Below are 15,808 nucleotides of genomic sequence, written 5' to 3'. Positions count from 1 at the left end.
TGGGCCCCGCTGTCCCTGAGGCAGTGTCTCTGTGAGGGTACGAGGTCACCGTCCTGCGCTGACCGCCCGCTGTCCCTCCAGCCACAGGCCAGGTGCTGCGCTGCGACGCCATCGTCGACCTCATCCACGGGATCCAGATCGTGTCCACCACCCGCGAGCTCTACCTCGAGGACTCCCCACTGGAGCTGAAGATCCAGGCCCTGGACTCGGAAGGTGAGTGTCCCCAGGTCACCTCCCTCCACGACGCGGCCCCGTCTGGCTCCTCCTCCATCCCACCCTGGCGCTCCAGCCCCGGGGCCTTGGTGACAGGGAGAAGCAGAGAGGGGCTGTCCCTGGTGTCTGTCCTGCGCACCTGCCCGCCCACCTGCCTCCCTCTCCTGCCTTGTCCCCTGCTGTGTGGTGCCAGCCCTGCAGGGGCAGCCCAGGACCTGACCCCAGCCGTCACCCAGTGTCAGTCAGTCTCATTACTGTGACAAAATGCCTGGGATGATGGACTTTTGAGGAGGAAGGTCCCTGCGGACGCACAGCCCTGGTGGCTCTGGGCTGGGTGAGGCGGGAAGAGGCAGGAGCCCCCATCCCCTCCCAGGACGCGTCCCCATCACCCACGGCACCTCCTCTAGGCCCACCTCCTGACGGTCCCACCTCCTCCCCACAGTGCCCCAAGCTTGAGATGCAGTGCCTTTGGGGACATTCAAGACCTAAACTATTTTCTTTTGGTACCAGGGATTGAACCCAGGGGTGCCAACCCCTGAGCCCGTCCCCAGCCCTTTTTAAATTTTATTGAGATACAGGGTCTCCCTGAGTTGCTGAGGCTGGCCTCCAATTCTCCATCCTCCTGCCTCGGCCTCCTGAGCTGCGGGGACCATAGATGTGAGCCACTGCGCCTGGTTTGTGGCTACTTTTTGAGCTGAAAAAGTGAAAGTTTGGGCGGAGGTTCCTGGAGACTCTTTCCAGCCCCCATCTCCCTGGAACCTCCAGAGCCCTCGCTGAGTATCAGTCCTGCGGCCATTTCTGCTGTGTGTGGCCGTCTCCTCCCTCTCAGCAGGCCAGGGGTCATGATGACCTCGACACCCTGCGGCGTCGCATGGTATTTTGTCAGGCAGAGATTAGTCCCCTGAGCCTGCGCACAGGGACGGGCCTGCTGGCCCACGGGGAGGGGCTGCACAGGCTTGAGGAGGGGCCTATGCACCCTCGGGGAGGGGCCTGCTCAGGCACGGGGAGGGGCCTGTGTGCCTACAGGGAGGGGCCGGCTTAAAGGGTGGGGGAGCGCCCTGTGTGCCCACGGGAGGGGCCTGCTCAGGCACGGGGCGGGGCCTGCTCAGGCACGGGGAGGGGCCTGCTCAGGGACGGGGCGGGGCCTATGCACCCTGGGGGAGGGGCCTGCTCAGGCACGGGGCGGGGCCTGCTCAGGCACGGGGAGGGGCCTGCTCAGGCACGGGGAGGGGCCTGCTCAGGCATGGGGCGGGGCCTATGCACCCTCGGGGAGGGGCCTGCTCAGGCACGGGGAGGGGCCTGCTCAGGCACGGGGAGGGGCCTGCTCAGGCATGGGGCGGGGCCTATGCACCCTCGGGGAGGGGCCTGCTCAGGCACGGGGCGGGGCCTATGCACCCTCGGGGAGGGGCCTGCTCAGGCATGGGGCGGGGCCTATGCACCCTCGGGGAGGGGCCTGCTCAGGCACGGGGAGGGGCCTGCTCAGGCACGGGGAGGGGCCTGCTCAGGCATGGGGCGGGGCCTATGCACCCTCGGGGAGGGGCCTGCTCAGGTACGGGGCGGGGCCTATGCACCCTCGGGGAGGGGCCTGCTCAGGCACGGGGCGGGGCCTATGCACCCTCGGGGAGGGGCCTGCTCAGGCACGGGGCGGGGCCTATGCACCCTCGGGGAGGGGCCTGCTCAGGCACGGGGAAAGGCCTGCGCATGGGGTCCAGCTTGCGCACCCAGGGGGACGACGGGCTTGCGTGTCCATGGGGCGGGGCCTGAGCACCCACGGGGAGAGACCTGCTCACCCCCCAGGACGGGCCTGCACATGGGGTCGGACCTGCTCACCCACAGGGAGGGCCTGCTTGCTGCCACTCTGAGCCCCCGGGGAGCGTCTGGGCCGTCTGTCCTGTGCCCTCCTTCCCTCCTGGCTCTCAGTCGTCTCCGTGCTTGTCCCGGGGGAAGGCGGGCACACAGGCCAGGGCAGGAGCGTGTGGACACGCATGTGGCCGTCGGTGGCACTTGGCGTGCAGCCGCAGAGGGGTCTGGTCTGGAGGCTGCCTCTGCCCTGGGAGGCGCCTCTCCACACCTGTCCGCGGTCTGGGCGAGGTGCAGGGGCAACAGGCGCCCTGGGGTCCCCACCTGCAGCCGCCTGAGAGGAGGGGCTGACTCAGCGCCCCAGAGACAGCCCTGCTGGGATGCAGGGACAGCGGCAGCGGGACCCCGTGGCCAGCACCTGAAGGCCTCTGCAGGCCCGTGATGCTGCGCGCTCCCCGGCTCCTCTCTCTACTTGTGGGCCGGCCCCACACCCTGAGGGTCAGCGCCTGGCTGGCCTCCTGCCTCACAAGGAGGACAGTGACAGTAGAGTCCCTTGTGCCTTCATATGGAGGACGACTTCCAGTTCCTCCTTCACGCCCAGCAACCCTTCCAGAACTGTGTCCATTTCTGTTTGTCAGAGGCCACCAGCACCTGGACCCTGGCTGGATGGAAACCCCAGGGCAGGCGTAGAGTCATACCTGAGGTGTGACGGTGTCACAGCTGGTGGCTGCTGGGCCCTAGGAGAGGCCCATCGGGGCTTAGGAGGAGGAGACCTCCTGCTGGGACATCGGTGGGATCGAGGGGACCTGCCCTTGTTGTTCTGAGTGTCCTGCGAGATCAGCGTGCTGGGCCCTGCCCTGCAGGGGGACTGTGGCCCGCTGGCTGGGGGCGTCCCATCCCAGGTGGCTGTGGGGATGAGGTCCCCTGGCCAGCGCTGGTCAGCAGGGGATGGAGGGCCATGCATGGCTCTGTCCACGTGCTTTCAGGTCTGAAAGCATCGGCTGGGTATTTTTTCTCGGCCCTCTAAGAAAATGAAATCCTGGGACCTGACCCGTCGTGGACGACGAGGTGGCCTTCCTTCCTCGGTCAGTGGCCCACGTCCACGGAGAGTCACCGCAGGGGCTCTCCCCAGAGGCCTCCTCCCTCAGTGATGCCCCGAAAGGCGCAGGCAGCGGGGTTTTCTGGAGCTTTCTCTAAACAGTTAACTGTCCATGGAGATCTTGAGTCAGGGCAGTGGAGGCCCAGGCTGACTGCCTTTTACTCCGTGGCCCCAGGGGTGTCTCAGGTGACCAGGCCGGGACTGGGATGAGGAGTGTGGGGCTGGTGCAGGGGCAGCCTCTGCGGGGCACAGTGGTCAGCAGGGCCCAGGCCCAGGGGCCTTATCTTTGGGTTTTTCTGGGGAACTTGGAAGTCGGGTTTGTCTGTGGCAGAAGCCGGTGGCAGTCCTGGCCTTGGGAGCGCAGACTGGCTGGGCTTGGCTCTCTGTCCCCAACCCTGGGACCCTGGGAGTGTCACGGCCAAGGTGAAGAGACAGGAGACCAGACGTGGGCACTTCCTGCCCTGCTGCCCTCCCTGCCCAGGGGCTGGCAGGGAGGAAGGAGGCTCAGGCCCCAGGGCAGAGCACTTGCTGGCCCAGGTACCATGGTCGTGTCTGGTGTCACAACTGCCCAGGCCCAGCGGGTGGCAGGAGGCACAGCAGGAAGAGCCCGGCTCTACCTGGGACAGGTCTGGGTGCAGACCCTACCTCAGCCCCTGCTGGTCACCTGCTGTGAGCCTGCTGCCCCTGCCCTGCGCTGGCCAGCGAGCACCGTGGGCTGTGAGGGTGGCGCTCCTGGGGACACGGCTGTGATCTGCCCCTGCCACCCATCTGCCCTTGCAGGGAACACCTTCAGCACCCTGGCCGGGCTGGTCTTTGAGTGGACGATCGTGACGGACACCGAGGCGGAGGGCTTCTCAGACTCCCACAATGCACTGCGGTAAGAGGCGTGAGGCCGCTGGCCACCGCGAGGTCACTGCTGCCTTTGGTAATTGACAGGTGCTTCGCGGGGGACCTAAGAGTTTGGCCTTTTATTTCCACTTTTAAGACCCTGGCTCTGGGCGGGGAACATGTGGCGCCACCGTCACAGCCCGTCACAGCCCGTCACAGCCCGCCCTGGGGTCAGCTCTCTGCAGGTGGCACCCCCCCTCCCCCGTTCCCTGGACCATCTCAGGGTCCCAGGGTCCCACCCAGTGAGGACTTGGGCCTGGGACTCGGATGGTCTCTTCCAGTCCTGGCCTTGTCCCTCTGTCCTGTGCCTTAGTCAAGGAGCGTGACCCACCTGAGCCCCACGGTCCTCCTCTGTAAGGCAGAGTCGGGTCACCGCTGTGCCCACCCCCGAGGTGTCGGGGGGCTGCTGATCCTCCACCCACCTCGGGGCTGCTGGCCTGTCCCCTGCCCCAGGAAGCCTGTCCCCCCCTGCTCCGCAGGGGGCCGGGTGTCACTCAGGGTCCCCGGGCTGCCGAGGTGCTGGGCCACCCGCTGGGGGAGGAGGCGCGTCTCCTGGGGAGGGACAGTGTCCAGGAGGCTATGCGGCCCCTGAGCCAGCCCTGCCACCAGCCTGCGCTCAAGGGCCACTTCCCCTGACTCTCCTTGGGGACATCAGAAGGGCGTCACTCGTGCTCCTGAGCTGGGGCTGGGGCTGGGGTCCTGGGCCTGTGGCTTGGCTCCTGCAGGCCTCACCTGTCCCATGTGGGCCCAGCGGTGGTCTCTGTCCTGGTCTCTGATGTCACCGGTCACCATCAAGGGTGATGCAGGGCCAACCCCCAGGCCCCGACCAGGAATCTGTCACAGGAAGCAGCAGGCACGCAGTGACCAGCAGCCCACACTGCAGGGGACCCTGGGGGACATGGGGGACACCTTTGGGGACACGTCGGAGGGGCAGGCTGGCTGTGACGCCGCGTTCCTTCCCCAGCATCCTCACCTTCTCGGAGTCCACGTACACACCCCCGTCCTACATCTCCCAGATGGAGAAGGCGGCCAAGCAGGGGGACACCATCCTGGTGTCCGGCATGAAGACCGGGAGCTCCAAGCTGAGGGCGCACATCCAGGAGGCCGTCTACGGGGTGGGTGGCCGCTGCTCGCACTCAGGGACACGGGGCGGGGGTGGCTATTGGGCCGGGTGACGTTCGGGCCTTTCTGCTGGTCACTGCGCAGGGAATGTGCCCAGCATGCGCCCCGTCTCAGTTTGTGGATCCTGAGCAGCGGGTTGTCACTCCCTGCCTGTTCTCCCTGGTGTCCCCACCCTGGCCTGGGACACGCCCCAGCATTAGGGACCTTGCTGGGGCTAGGCCTCCCCGGCTGCCTTCCTCGGCCCCGGGCAGAGACCCCAGGGCCACTGGTGGAGGTGGCCAGCCCCAGCCCTGCCCAGGCCACCCGCCTCCTCGAGCCTCACCTGTACCTGGCAGGTGGGAGGGGCCTGGGGCACGTCCCCACAGACGGGGACGGGGCAGGCACAGGGGCAGAGATAGACTCACCGACCCACCTCAAGGTCTGGCAGTGACGTTGGGGACATGCCCGCCGTGCCCCCAGGGCTCCCCAGGATTCCCAGGTCTGCAGTGTGGGGCGGAGGGACGGCTTGTCTCTCCACCCTGACGTCCCTGGTCCCAGAGGAGCCTGTGGCTCGGTGGCCGAGCTGGCCTAGCGCGCAGGGCCTGGGCTCCAGCCCAGCTCCCCAAACCCCACGAGCCCCTGTCCCTTGCCCAGGCCGCTCCTTGGGGCCATCCCCTGCCCCGGGGCCGTCCCCTGCCCACCTCACGTCTGGGCTCCCCTCTGTCAGAACGTCCGCCCCGCCGAGGTCCGGCTGCTGATCCTGGAGAACATCCTGCTGAGCCCCGCGTCCGACGTCTACCTGCTGGTGGGGACCTCCCTGCGCTACAGGGTGCAGAAGATCAGGCAGGGGACCATCACAGGTGCGGGGCCTGGGGAGCCGTGCGCAGCCGTCCCCTCGGTCTGAGTCGGGGAGACGCAGACAAGGTCGGCACCATCGGATGCGTTACCCACGTAGCCGTCCCCAAGTGTCCCCAGCCGTCCCCAGCCATCCCCAGTTCCAGAATGTTCCCACCTTCCCAAACTGGGACCCTGACCTGGCTCACCCTGCTCCCTGGTGCCCTGCCCAGCCCTGGCCCCCAGTACCCCCGTTCTGCCCTCCGACTCCAAGGACCTGCCTGCTCTGGGGCCTCCCGTCTGTGACAGCAGGCGTGTCCCTAGTGCCACGTCCTCGAGGTCGACCTGCACAGTGGTGGGTCAGACTCCATGGCCGACTGCACGGTCGCGTGTTGAGAGCACACAGGGTGGCCTCCTCCGTCTGGCCCACACTGCTGAATGTGGGGTGCACAGGACTCAGCTCCTGGGGTGCACAGCCTCTAGGTCTTGGGGTGCACAGCCTTCAGCTGCTGGGGTGCACAGAGAGTCACAAAGAAAACTGTGTCTGCAAGTTCGAGGCTGTGGCTGTGCCCTGGGGTGGAGAGGACCGCTGAGGGCAGAGGCCCTGAGGGTCAGGCGGGCTGTATCCAGCTGCTGGCCGGCAGCTGGGCGGGCGCAGAGATGGGGCTGGGTGCGCCTGGTCGCCGCGTCTCCCGGCTCCACCCGCCCTGTCTCCCTGCCCAGAGCTCTCGATGCCCTCGGATCAGTACGAGCTGCAGCTTCAGGACTGCGTCCCGGGCCCCGGAGGAGACGCTACTCGGCCTGTGGCCGTCCTGGCCCAGGATACGTCCACTGTCACCGCGGTGCAGCTGGGACGGAGCAGCCTTGTCCTTGACTACCGGAGTATCCTCTAGCCCTGTCTTTTTTTGGGGGGTTCCAAGGATTGATCTCAGGGACTCTCAATCCCTGAGCCCCGTCCCCAGCCCTTTTTTGTATTTTATTTAGAGACAGGGTCTCGCTGAGTTGCTGAGGCTGGCCTCTAACTTGCGATCCTCCTGCCTCAGCCTCCTAAACCGTTGGGATGACAGGCGTGGGCCACCACGCCCCGTGAGGTTCCGTTTACTAGGGTAGAAAGCACAGCGGGGCCCTTGACCCTGAGCTGCCCTTGGTCTCGGTGGCCTGGGCCACGGGGCGCCCGAGTAGTGTCTCCCTCTCCTCCAGGGTCTGTGTGGCCTTGGTGACGGTCAGGCCGTGGGGGGGCCAGCTGGCTCACGTGCTGTCCTGGGTGCTGCCCCTTAACGAGGAACCAGGCATCCGCATGCAGGGCGCGACCAGGCTGCCCAACGGCACCATCTACGTGGTGGAACCCGGGTACCTGGGTGAGTGTGGCCCTCGGGAACCTCCTGGGCCTGGCTTGTGTGTCACCTGGAGAGTCTCAGGAACGGAGAGGCGTGGGCAGGGCCAGGCACCACAGGGTTCCCAGGACAGCGTCCCCTTGGGCCTGAGGGGACTCGCCTGCTGACACCCTGGAGTCAGGGGGTGCTGCCCTGGCGCACCGTGACCCGCGGGCTTCCCCGCTGCCCCAGAGGCCGAGGTTTGGTGTGGATGCCACCTGACTGTGGTGAGGCTGGGGGCGGTGGGGACGTGGCCTCGTGTCCCAGGAGCTGCCCTTGGACCTTCTCCATGCAGCTCCTGGGCACGGGGTGGGGGCTGAGGTTGGTCCTGGACCACAGGCAGGGACGAGCAAGCCAGGGGTCAGTCAGTGCCACACAGCAGGGGGACGTCACCGAGGCCTGCGTCATCTTAGAAGGAGCCTTGGTGGGAAGGGCGTCCAGCCAAGGGGACAGCTGGGGAGGTGGTGCCCGTGTGGCACCCCGTGGGGACAGTGAGACCTGAGGGCAGGGCCGGCTCAGTGTAGACCTGCCCAGGCCCCGGGTGGACCTGCTGCGAGCTCGGCTGGCCCAGGCCCCACCTGCTCCTGTCCTGTGCCTTGCTGTGGCCTCGAGCCTCAGAGCCTCAGGCTGGCCCAGCTGGGGACCCGGTGCCTGGCCCTTCCCAGGCCTGCGGTGGCCTTTGTCGAGTGCAGTGAGGACAGGGTCCCGCTGTCACGAGCCCTGGGCAGCCAGAGCGGGCTGTGCCCACTGGTCCTGGGAGTCAGAAAGGCCAGCCGGGGTCCCCTGGGGTGTAGGCCTCATCTCCCACCTCCAGGTGGGTGGTGGCCGCCCCCGCGTTGATGCACGATCGTCTCCTGGGCCCTCTGCCCTGGTCACCTGGGTGCTCAGGCCCCTCCCCTCCTGCTTTTAGGGTTTGCAGTCCACCCTGGTGACAGGTGGGTCCTTGAGACTGGCCGCCTGTACGAGGTCACCATCGAAGTGTTTGACAAGTCCGGCAACAAGGTCCACCTGTCTGACGTGAGTGTCCCTGGGGGCCTGGCAGGTGACCAGCACGGTCGTCTCCCAGGGCAGTGACAGGCCAAAGGGCAGACGTAGGAGGGGTCCTCTGCCCCCAAGGGTGTCCGGTCTGTGGGGACACTGACGTGGGGACACTGACACGGGGCCATGGGGCTCCGCTCGCTGTGGGAGCCGCGGTGTGCTGTGGTCCCACGCGGGGCAGACGGGCAGTGGGCAGCGGTGGGGACTCCGCCTGGGCCCCTGGCCCCTGCCTGGTCTCAGGGGCCAAGTCCACGCCTCCCCCGCGCCCCAGGATGCCTGTCATCTCCCAGAGGCCCCTCGGTGACGGGGCCATCTCAGGCTCCTGCCTGTGGAGGGGCACATTCGCTGCTGGGACAGGTGGAGCATGGTGGCCCTCCTCTGTCCCTATGATCGCTGCCCCAGTGCCACGGTGGCCGTGGCTGGAGGGCCAGGTGGAGGGTCCCGGGAGGGCTGGTGGCCAGGTGGTCAGGGCACCGCCCAGGGCTCGGGCAGCCTTTCCTGGTGTTCAGAGGCCCCTTCTCTGGCCCGTCCTGGCCACTGTTGTCGCGTCCCCGAGTCCCTGAGTCCCCGAGTCCCCAAGCTCCGCCCGTGTGCCTTGCAGAACATCCGGATCGAAGCCGTGTTTCCCCACGAGTTCCTCGAGGTCCTCTCGTCGTCCCTGAACGGGTCGCACCATCACGTCCGGGCAGTGCAGCGGGGCCAGGCCACCATCCGTGCGGCGCTCACCTCCGTGGTGGACGAGGCACGTGGGGCCCCTCCCCTGCCCGGGCCACCTCCTGTCCCTGCGCAGTACCAGGTGTCCCGTGTCCTTGATGGTCCGGAGCCCAGCCGCCCCCCAGGAGGCCACCCCCCCGTCCTCCCTGCAGATGGGGACAGTGCTTTGGGCTGCGTGTTGGCAGGGTGTCCCCTTCCCGGGCCTGTGCCACCCCGCCTGCCAGGGCCATCGGTGTGGCAGACTGTGGTCTGTGCCGCAGGCCAGGCTGCCCCGTCCACCGCAGCCCCGGGATCAGTGAAGGGCTGCAAGTTCCCGTCACCTCTGGGAAGCGGGTCCCCTCCTCCACCCTGGGCCACCCTGGGCTTCGCTGTGGCCGGCTGTGCACAGTGGCCTCCGCACGGAGCCAGGGAGGGCTGTGGCCCGTCCAGCACCTCCCTGTCCACCTGAGGCCTAGTCCCCAGGGCGAGGCAGGGGGCTGGGAACAGCTGCGGGTGACTTGCTGTCCTAGTGACACGCAGTGACCTCACCCCTGACAGGACGGAGGGGTGCACATGCTCCCGGTGCCCGTGTGGAGCCAGCAGGAGGTGGACATCCACGTCCCCATCACCCTCCACCCCAGCATCTTGACGTTCCCGTGGCAGCCCAAGACTGGCGCCTACCAGTACACCATCCAGGTACGGGACTCAGCCCGGGCGTCCCTGGGCTTCCCGGGCGTGTGGCCTCCGTCCGCTCCGTGACTTTTTTTGGTAACCAGGGATTGAACTTGGGGGCGCTCGGCCCCTGAGCCTTGTCCCAGCCCTTTTATATCTTACTTAGAGACAGGGTCTCGCTGAGTTGCTCAGGGCCTCGCTAGGTTGCTGAGGCTGGCCTCTAACTTTTGGTCCTCCTGCCTCGTCCTCCCCAGCCACTGGGATTCCAGGCGCAATGTACGTGCTGTTCTGCAACTCGGCGTTGCTCTCTGCTGTATGACCGAGTCTCAGGGGCTGTGGTCCTGTGTTCCCTGAGGTCCCTGGCACTGCAGCATTCTGGGTTGCCAGGGAAGCAGCCCACAGTGGACACTAGCCGGAGACCACAGTGAGCCCTGGAAGGCCCTGGAGTCCCACTCGGCAGTCGCTTGTGTAAAACATGTGGAGCAGCATAAGTGCACCAGAGAGAACTTTGAGATTTTAAGGGAAAACTCTCTGCAACCCTGTCCACGCCAAGCGTCTGAACTTGCTGGCGTCCATGTTCCCACAGGGAGTGGCCTAGGACGGGGGCTCGCGCCCTGTGGCCAGCCCAGTCCCCGGGCCTTGTGGGTCCCCTGGTGATGACAGGTGGCCTGTCCTTGTGCCAGCACCTGCCCCTGCCCACCCAGACCTGGCACTGATTTGGCCTCTGGGGTTCAGGATCGTGACCCCTGACCTGGGCACAGCGGGTCTGGCATTTGTCCCCAGCAGGGGGTCAGGACCTGGCCAGGGCCTGTGCTCATGTCTGGTCACAGAGACAGCGTCTGCTGGTGACTCCGGGGCCAGGGCCGGTCGCTGCTCCAGCTGAGCTCCAGGCACAGCCACTGGTTCTGGGACCAGGGCCAGGGTTCTGTGTTCGTGTCTGGCAGTCACGAGGTCCCCAGAGCACGAGGTCCCCAGAGCACGAGGTCCCCAGGCACCAGGTCCCCAGAGCACAAACGTCCCCAGGCACCAGGTTCCCAGAGCACAAACATCCCCAGACCACAAGGTCCGCAGAACACAAATGTCCCCATGGCACTAGGTCCCCAGAGCACAAATGTCCCCAGAACACGAGGTCCCCAGAGCACAAATGTTCCCAGAGCACAAACGTCTCCAGAGCAGGAAGTCCCCAGCACACGAGGACCAGAAGGGAGATGGGAACGAGGGGTTGAGGTCCCATGGGCACCTCCAGCCCCCGATCTCCGCGGGTCTGTGGACCTGTGCGTGTCCCCGTGTGGGGCAACAGGGCGCGAGTGGGTGGCGTTCCCGGGGGCCGGTGGCGCGCATGGGCAGGTGCAGGTGGACTGGGAGACTGTGGTGGCCGTGGGCATGACTTGGCGAGTGTGTGGACACGGCGTGGACGTGTCCCTGGCCAGCGCGGCAGTGGGCACCCCGTCCCCCACCTGCCACTCCCCAAGGCCGGCCGATGGCCACATGCTCCCTGGTGGCTCTCCTCCCCAGGCCCACGGGGGCAGCGGGAACTTTAGCTGGTCTTCCTCCAGCCACCTGGTGGCCACCGTCACCGTCAAGGGCGTGATGACCACGGGCAGCGACACGGGCCTCAGTGTGGTCCGGGCGCAGGACGTCCAGAACCCCCTGCATTTCGGTGAGATGAAGGTGAGACCCAGGGCTGGACAGTAGGCCAGGGGTGGCCGGGAGGCCAGGAGCGCCCAGCCTGCCCTGTGGGACCGCGACCTGGCACCCTCGCCCCAGCCGGAAGGGCCAGTGCCCCAGGGCTGGGGTCCTGAGGAGACCAGATCACCCCGAGGACCTGGAGGGTCAGCCAGTCCAGAGAGGGCCACCCTGCCCTGGGCTGTTGGGTCACAGGGAGAGGTCCCCGGGCCCGAGACCCCAGAGCCACGCTGCGCCCGGGACTTTCTCCCTGACATGCGGGGCAGATGGCCGTCCCTTTGCCCCCACGGCCTCTGCCCCCAGCCCCTCCTGACCACCGCTCTGAGCTCCCTCCCTGACCCACTAACAGCAGAGGACACAGGCTGTGGCCCTGTGGTTGGGACGTGAGTGGCAGGTCCTTCCCCCCTCCTGCTGGGAACCACACACCCACTAGACGGCCCAGGCCACGTGTGGACACCCTGGACAGAGGCCCTGGGGGGCAGCCCCATTGTGCAGTGTGGTGTCCACGGTGGCCACTCCCGGCCTCCCTCCTCCCTGCAGTTCCTGTGCCACCCGGAGCCCCAGGACAGCTCCTGGGCCAGGCAGCTTGTCCCCTCCTGGACATCCCCAGAGGGGGCTGGGCTGTCAGAGCCCCTCCTGGTCCTCGGGCTACTGGGCTGGTGGCCCTGGGCTTGCCTGGCAGGAGACAGTGAGGGCCAGGTGAGCAAGCCAAGAAGCTGCAGGCAGTGAGTGGCCCCTCTGGCCTCCTGCCCTGCCCCAGGCCACCTGAGCTGTCCGTCCAGGGTCGCCCCTCAGATCTGCCGCTGCTGCCCACCAGTGGCCTCCCCGTTAGTCGCCTGGTGGCTGATTTTTGCACAGGACCCAGAGTGTGGCGCCCTCTGCAGCTTCCCCAGCTCAGCCAGAGTGAAAATGGGGTCAGGCCCTGACCACGGCCTTCTGGGCCTCCTCCCCCTGTGGCCACACTGTCCTTTCCATGGGGCGTTCAGGGGATTGAACCCAGGAGCCCTCAAATCCTGAGCACTGTCCCCAGCCCTATTCTGTACTTTATTTAGGGACAGGGCCTCTCTGAGTTGCCCAGCGCCTTGCTTTTGCTGAGGCTGGCCTCCAACTTGCAGTCCTCCTGCCTCAGCCTCCTGAGCCACTGGGATGACAGGGTGCACCACCGTGTGTGGCCACACTGGCCTCCTTTGTGTGCCTACGAGGAGCTGAGCAGCTAAGCCCATCTCAGGACCATCCTTGGCCTGACTGTCCCCCAGGGAGACATTTCTCTACCTGGCAGGGCTGACGGGCTCATGTCTGTGCACCTAGGTCCCCTCTCAGAGACCAGTCCCCTTCCTAGTCAGCTCTGTGCTTGCATCCTCCGTGCCCAGCCTGGTTGCCCTCTGGTGTGTCCTCAGGGCCACCACAGCACACCTGGCACACTGAGCCACTGAGCCACAGGCCGCCTCCCGCAGAGGCTGACTGCCCAGGCCTGGCCCTCCTGCAGGTGTATGTGATCGAGCCCAGCAGCATGGACTTCGCCCCGTGCCGGGTGGAGGCTCCAGTGGGCCAGACCCTGGAGCTGCCCCTGAGGATCAACGGCCTCATGCCCAGTGGGGACAGCAAGGTGGTCACCCTCAGCGACTGCTCCCACTTCGACTTGACGGTGGAGGTGGAGAAGCGGGGCGTGTTCCAGCCCCTCCCAGGTGGGGCAGCCGGTGGGCGGGGCGAGGTGGGGCGGGGTGGGGCGGGGCAGGGTGGGCGGGGTGTGCTCCAGCCCCTCCCAGGTGAGGCAGCCAGTGGGCGGGGCAGGATAGGGCGGGGCGTGTTCCAGCCCCTCCCAGGTGGGGCAGCCGGTGGGCGGGGTGAGGTGGGGCAGGATGGGGCGGGGCGTGTTCCAGCCCCTCCCAGGTGGGGCAGCCGGTGGGCGGGGCGAGGTGGGGCAGGATGGGGCGGGGCAGGGTGGGCGGGGCGTGTTCCAGCCCCTCCCAGGTGGGGCAGCCGGGGGCGGGGCGAGGTGGGGCGGGGTGGGGCGGGGCAGGATAGGGCGGGGCGTGCTCCAGCCCCTCCCAGGTGAGGCAGCCAGTGGGCGGGGCAGGATAGGGCGGGGCGTGTTCCAGCCCCTCCCAGGTGGGGCAGCCGGTGGGCGGGGCGAGGTGGGGCAGGATGGGGCGGGGCAGGGTGGGCGGGGCGTGCTCCAGCCCCTCCCAGGTGGGGCAGCCGGGGGCGGGGCGAGGTGGGGCGGGGTGGGGCGGGGCAGGATAGGGCGGGGCGTGCTCCAGCCTCTCCCAGGTGAGGCAGCCAGTGGGCGGGGCAGGGTTGGGCAGGGCGTGCTCCAGCCCCTCCCAAGTGAGGCAGCCGGTGGGCGGGGCGTGTTCCAGCCCCTCCCAGGTGAGGCAGCCTGCCTGAGGGTGGGGCCGAGGCCGCAGAGCGCCAGAGTGGGGTGGCCATGGCCGGTCCCCCTCAGCTGCAGTCTGTCTCAGCCTCCTGGGCCGAGGCCCTGGCCACTGCCGCCAGCCGTGGCCGGGTCTCCAGGCCTGGCTGTCACCCCAGGACGCTCGCGTCTTTAGGGGGATTCTGTGGAGACAGGAGTCCTGGGGTCAGGATTTCCCTCAGAAAGTGCCTGTAGGCTCCCCAGTGACTGCGCGCAGGACTTTGTGTGGCCTTGGACTCAGTTGGCTTAAGGAATAGGTGTCTTAGGCAGGGACGGCTGGTCAGTGCAGAGACATTCACAGGGATCTGTGGGACCCCGTCCCCGGTCCCTGCGCCTGCTGTGGCAGAGTTTCTTAAACTGGGTAAGTTTTGTCAACGACAGAAAGTGACTTCACAGTCACTCAACACAGGGATGTGTCCTGCTCTGTGCGTGTGTCCCTCAGCCTTGTTTCTTCAGAAGCTCTTAACTGTGTGGTGACACACGCCTGTCATCCCGACAGCTCGGGAGGCTGAGGCAGGAGGATCGCAAGTTGGAGGCCAGCCTCAGCCACTCAGCAAGGCCCTAAGCAGCTCAGCGAGACCCTGTCTCTAAATAAAATACAGAATAGGACTGGGGATGGGGCTCAGGACGCCCCTGGGTTCAGTCCCTGGCACCAAAGAAAAAAGCACTTTTCACCAGTGTTGCCGTTGGTGACCTTGAGAGGCCTCTAAGTCCTGCCTGCTTCCCTCCTGAGCGCGTCCCCCACCGTGAGCTCAGGGCCCTGGCTGACCACTTCAGATGCAGGGAGACTTGGAAACACACATGGACACCTGCTGTGCCACAGCTGCCACAGCTGTCTCCCCTCTGTCTGACCCTTTGTTCCCTGTGACTAGGGACACCCCTGCCAGCCCCGTCCCTCCCACGCCCTGTCCCTGAGCACCATTGTCCTGCTGCCCCTTTCTAGAGGTTCCACTGTTAGACGCCACAGAAGGGAGATCAGAAGGGCGCTCCTGTGGGACTGATGTGTTAATTCGTCCTGTTCAGTCACTCTTGCTGATAGATGCCACTGTCACACTGTCACACTGAGAATGACATTGATGGGGGTGTAGAGGAAAAACGCAGGGCCTGCAGCACCTGCCCCTCTGAGGTCTCTGTGTCGGCTGTCGGCTGTCACCCGGCCTCTTTGTTCCGCATCTCAGTGTGACCGCACCCTCCAGTGTCCCCTCGGCCACACCAGGCCACACCAGGCCACCGTAGGGAATCCGGGACAGAAGGAAAACCGGCTTGTTCACACAGTGGATCAGCCAGTGAATGACGGGGGAGCAGAGAGTCCTTGGGACAAACAAAAATAAAACAGGGACCGAAACTTGGAAATGTGGCAAGAGCATTGGGTTCCAGGGGGCGCAGAGCTGTGGCTGCTTAGTCAAAAAGACCGAGAGCTCGACTCAGCAACCTAAGTTCAGTACTTACAGAAACAGAAAAAGAACAGGCTAAACCCAGTGCCGTCTCACACAAGAAAATCACTCAGATCAGATCAGAGGAGAGCCGGCCACCAGGGCCCATGCCTCTCATCCCGGCGGCTCAGGAGGCAGAGGCAGGAGGATCGTGAGTTGGAGGCCAGCCTCAGCAATGGCAAGACCTTACAGATCTCAGTGAGACCCTGACTCTCATAAAATACAAAATAGGGCTGGGGATGTGCTCAGGGGTTGAGGGCCCCTGAGCTCAATCCCTGGTTCCTCCCCCAGCAAAAAAAAAAAAAAAAAACACAAGAGAAAATCAATGAAACCAAACGTTGGTTCTTTTGAAGGATCAATAAAACTGAGACCCCTTTGGCTAGATCGTCTCAGATAAAGGACTGGTCCCTAAAATCAGGAGTGAGCCACAGGACTTCATTGCTACAGAGATAAACAGATCCATGAGAGTCTTTTTCCGGGGACATCATCGTCCATGGAGAAAACCCCCGAGGTCCCAAAGAGGAGCCAAAGGACCAAAGTGAACCCAGCGGAGGGGCAGGAACGT

The 15,808-nt window shown here is 66.0% G+C and overlaps 1 protein-coding gene across 2 annotated transcripts in view; it reads left to right on the top strand.

Annotated features, from left to right (window-relative positions):
- Nup210 (nucleoporin 210) overlaps window positions 1-15,808 on the top strand; it is a 55,737-nt gene that overhangs the window by 11,049 nt on the left and 28,880 nt on the right. For both annotated transcript variants that reach the window (XM_046458692.2, XM_046458694.2), the window contains exons 3-13: window positions 82-213; window positions 3,893-3,989; window positions 4,965-5,115; window positions 5,829-5,961; window positions 6,659-6,817; window positions 7,225-7,293; window positions 8,219-8,325; window positions 8,948-9,088; window positions 9,598-9,735; window positions 11,227-11,382; window positions 12,884-13,082. In XM_046458692.2, the coding sequence (XP_046314648.1) occupies window positions 82-213; window positions 3,893-3,989; window positions 4,965-5,115; window positions 5,829-5,961; window positions 6,659-6,817; window positions 7,225-7,293; window positions 8,219-8,325; window positions 8,948-9,088; window positions 9,598-9,735; window positions 11,227-11,382; window positions 12,884-13,082 (1,482 nt within the window). The remainder of the gene's footprint in view (window positions 1-81; window positions 214-3,892; window positions 3,990-4,964; window positions 5,116-5,828; window positions 5,962-6,658; window positions 6,818-7,224; window positions 7,294-8,218; window positions 8,326-8,947; window positions 9,089-9,597; window positions 9,736-11,226; window positions 11,383-12,883; window positions 13,083-15,808) is intronic.

This window comes from Marmota monax, unplaced genomic scaffold (genome assembly GCF_021218885.2).
Source record: "Marmota monax isolate L192 unplaced genomic scaffold, Marmota_monax_Labrador192_F-V1.1 WCK01_AAM20220418_F8-fsc00370, whole genome shotgun sequence".
In the NCBI taxonomy this organism is placed as follows: Eukaryota; Metazoa; Chordata; class Mammalia; order Rodentia; family Sciuridae; genus Marmota; species Marmota monax.
This window is presented reverse-complemented; position numbering and strand designations above follow the sequence as displayed.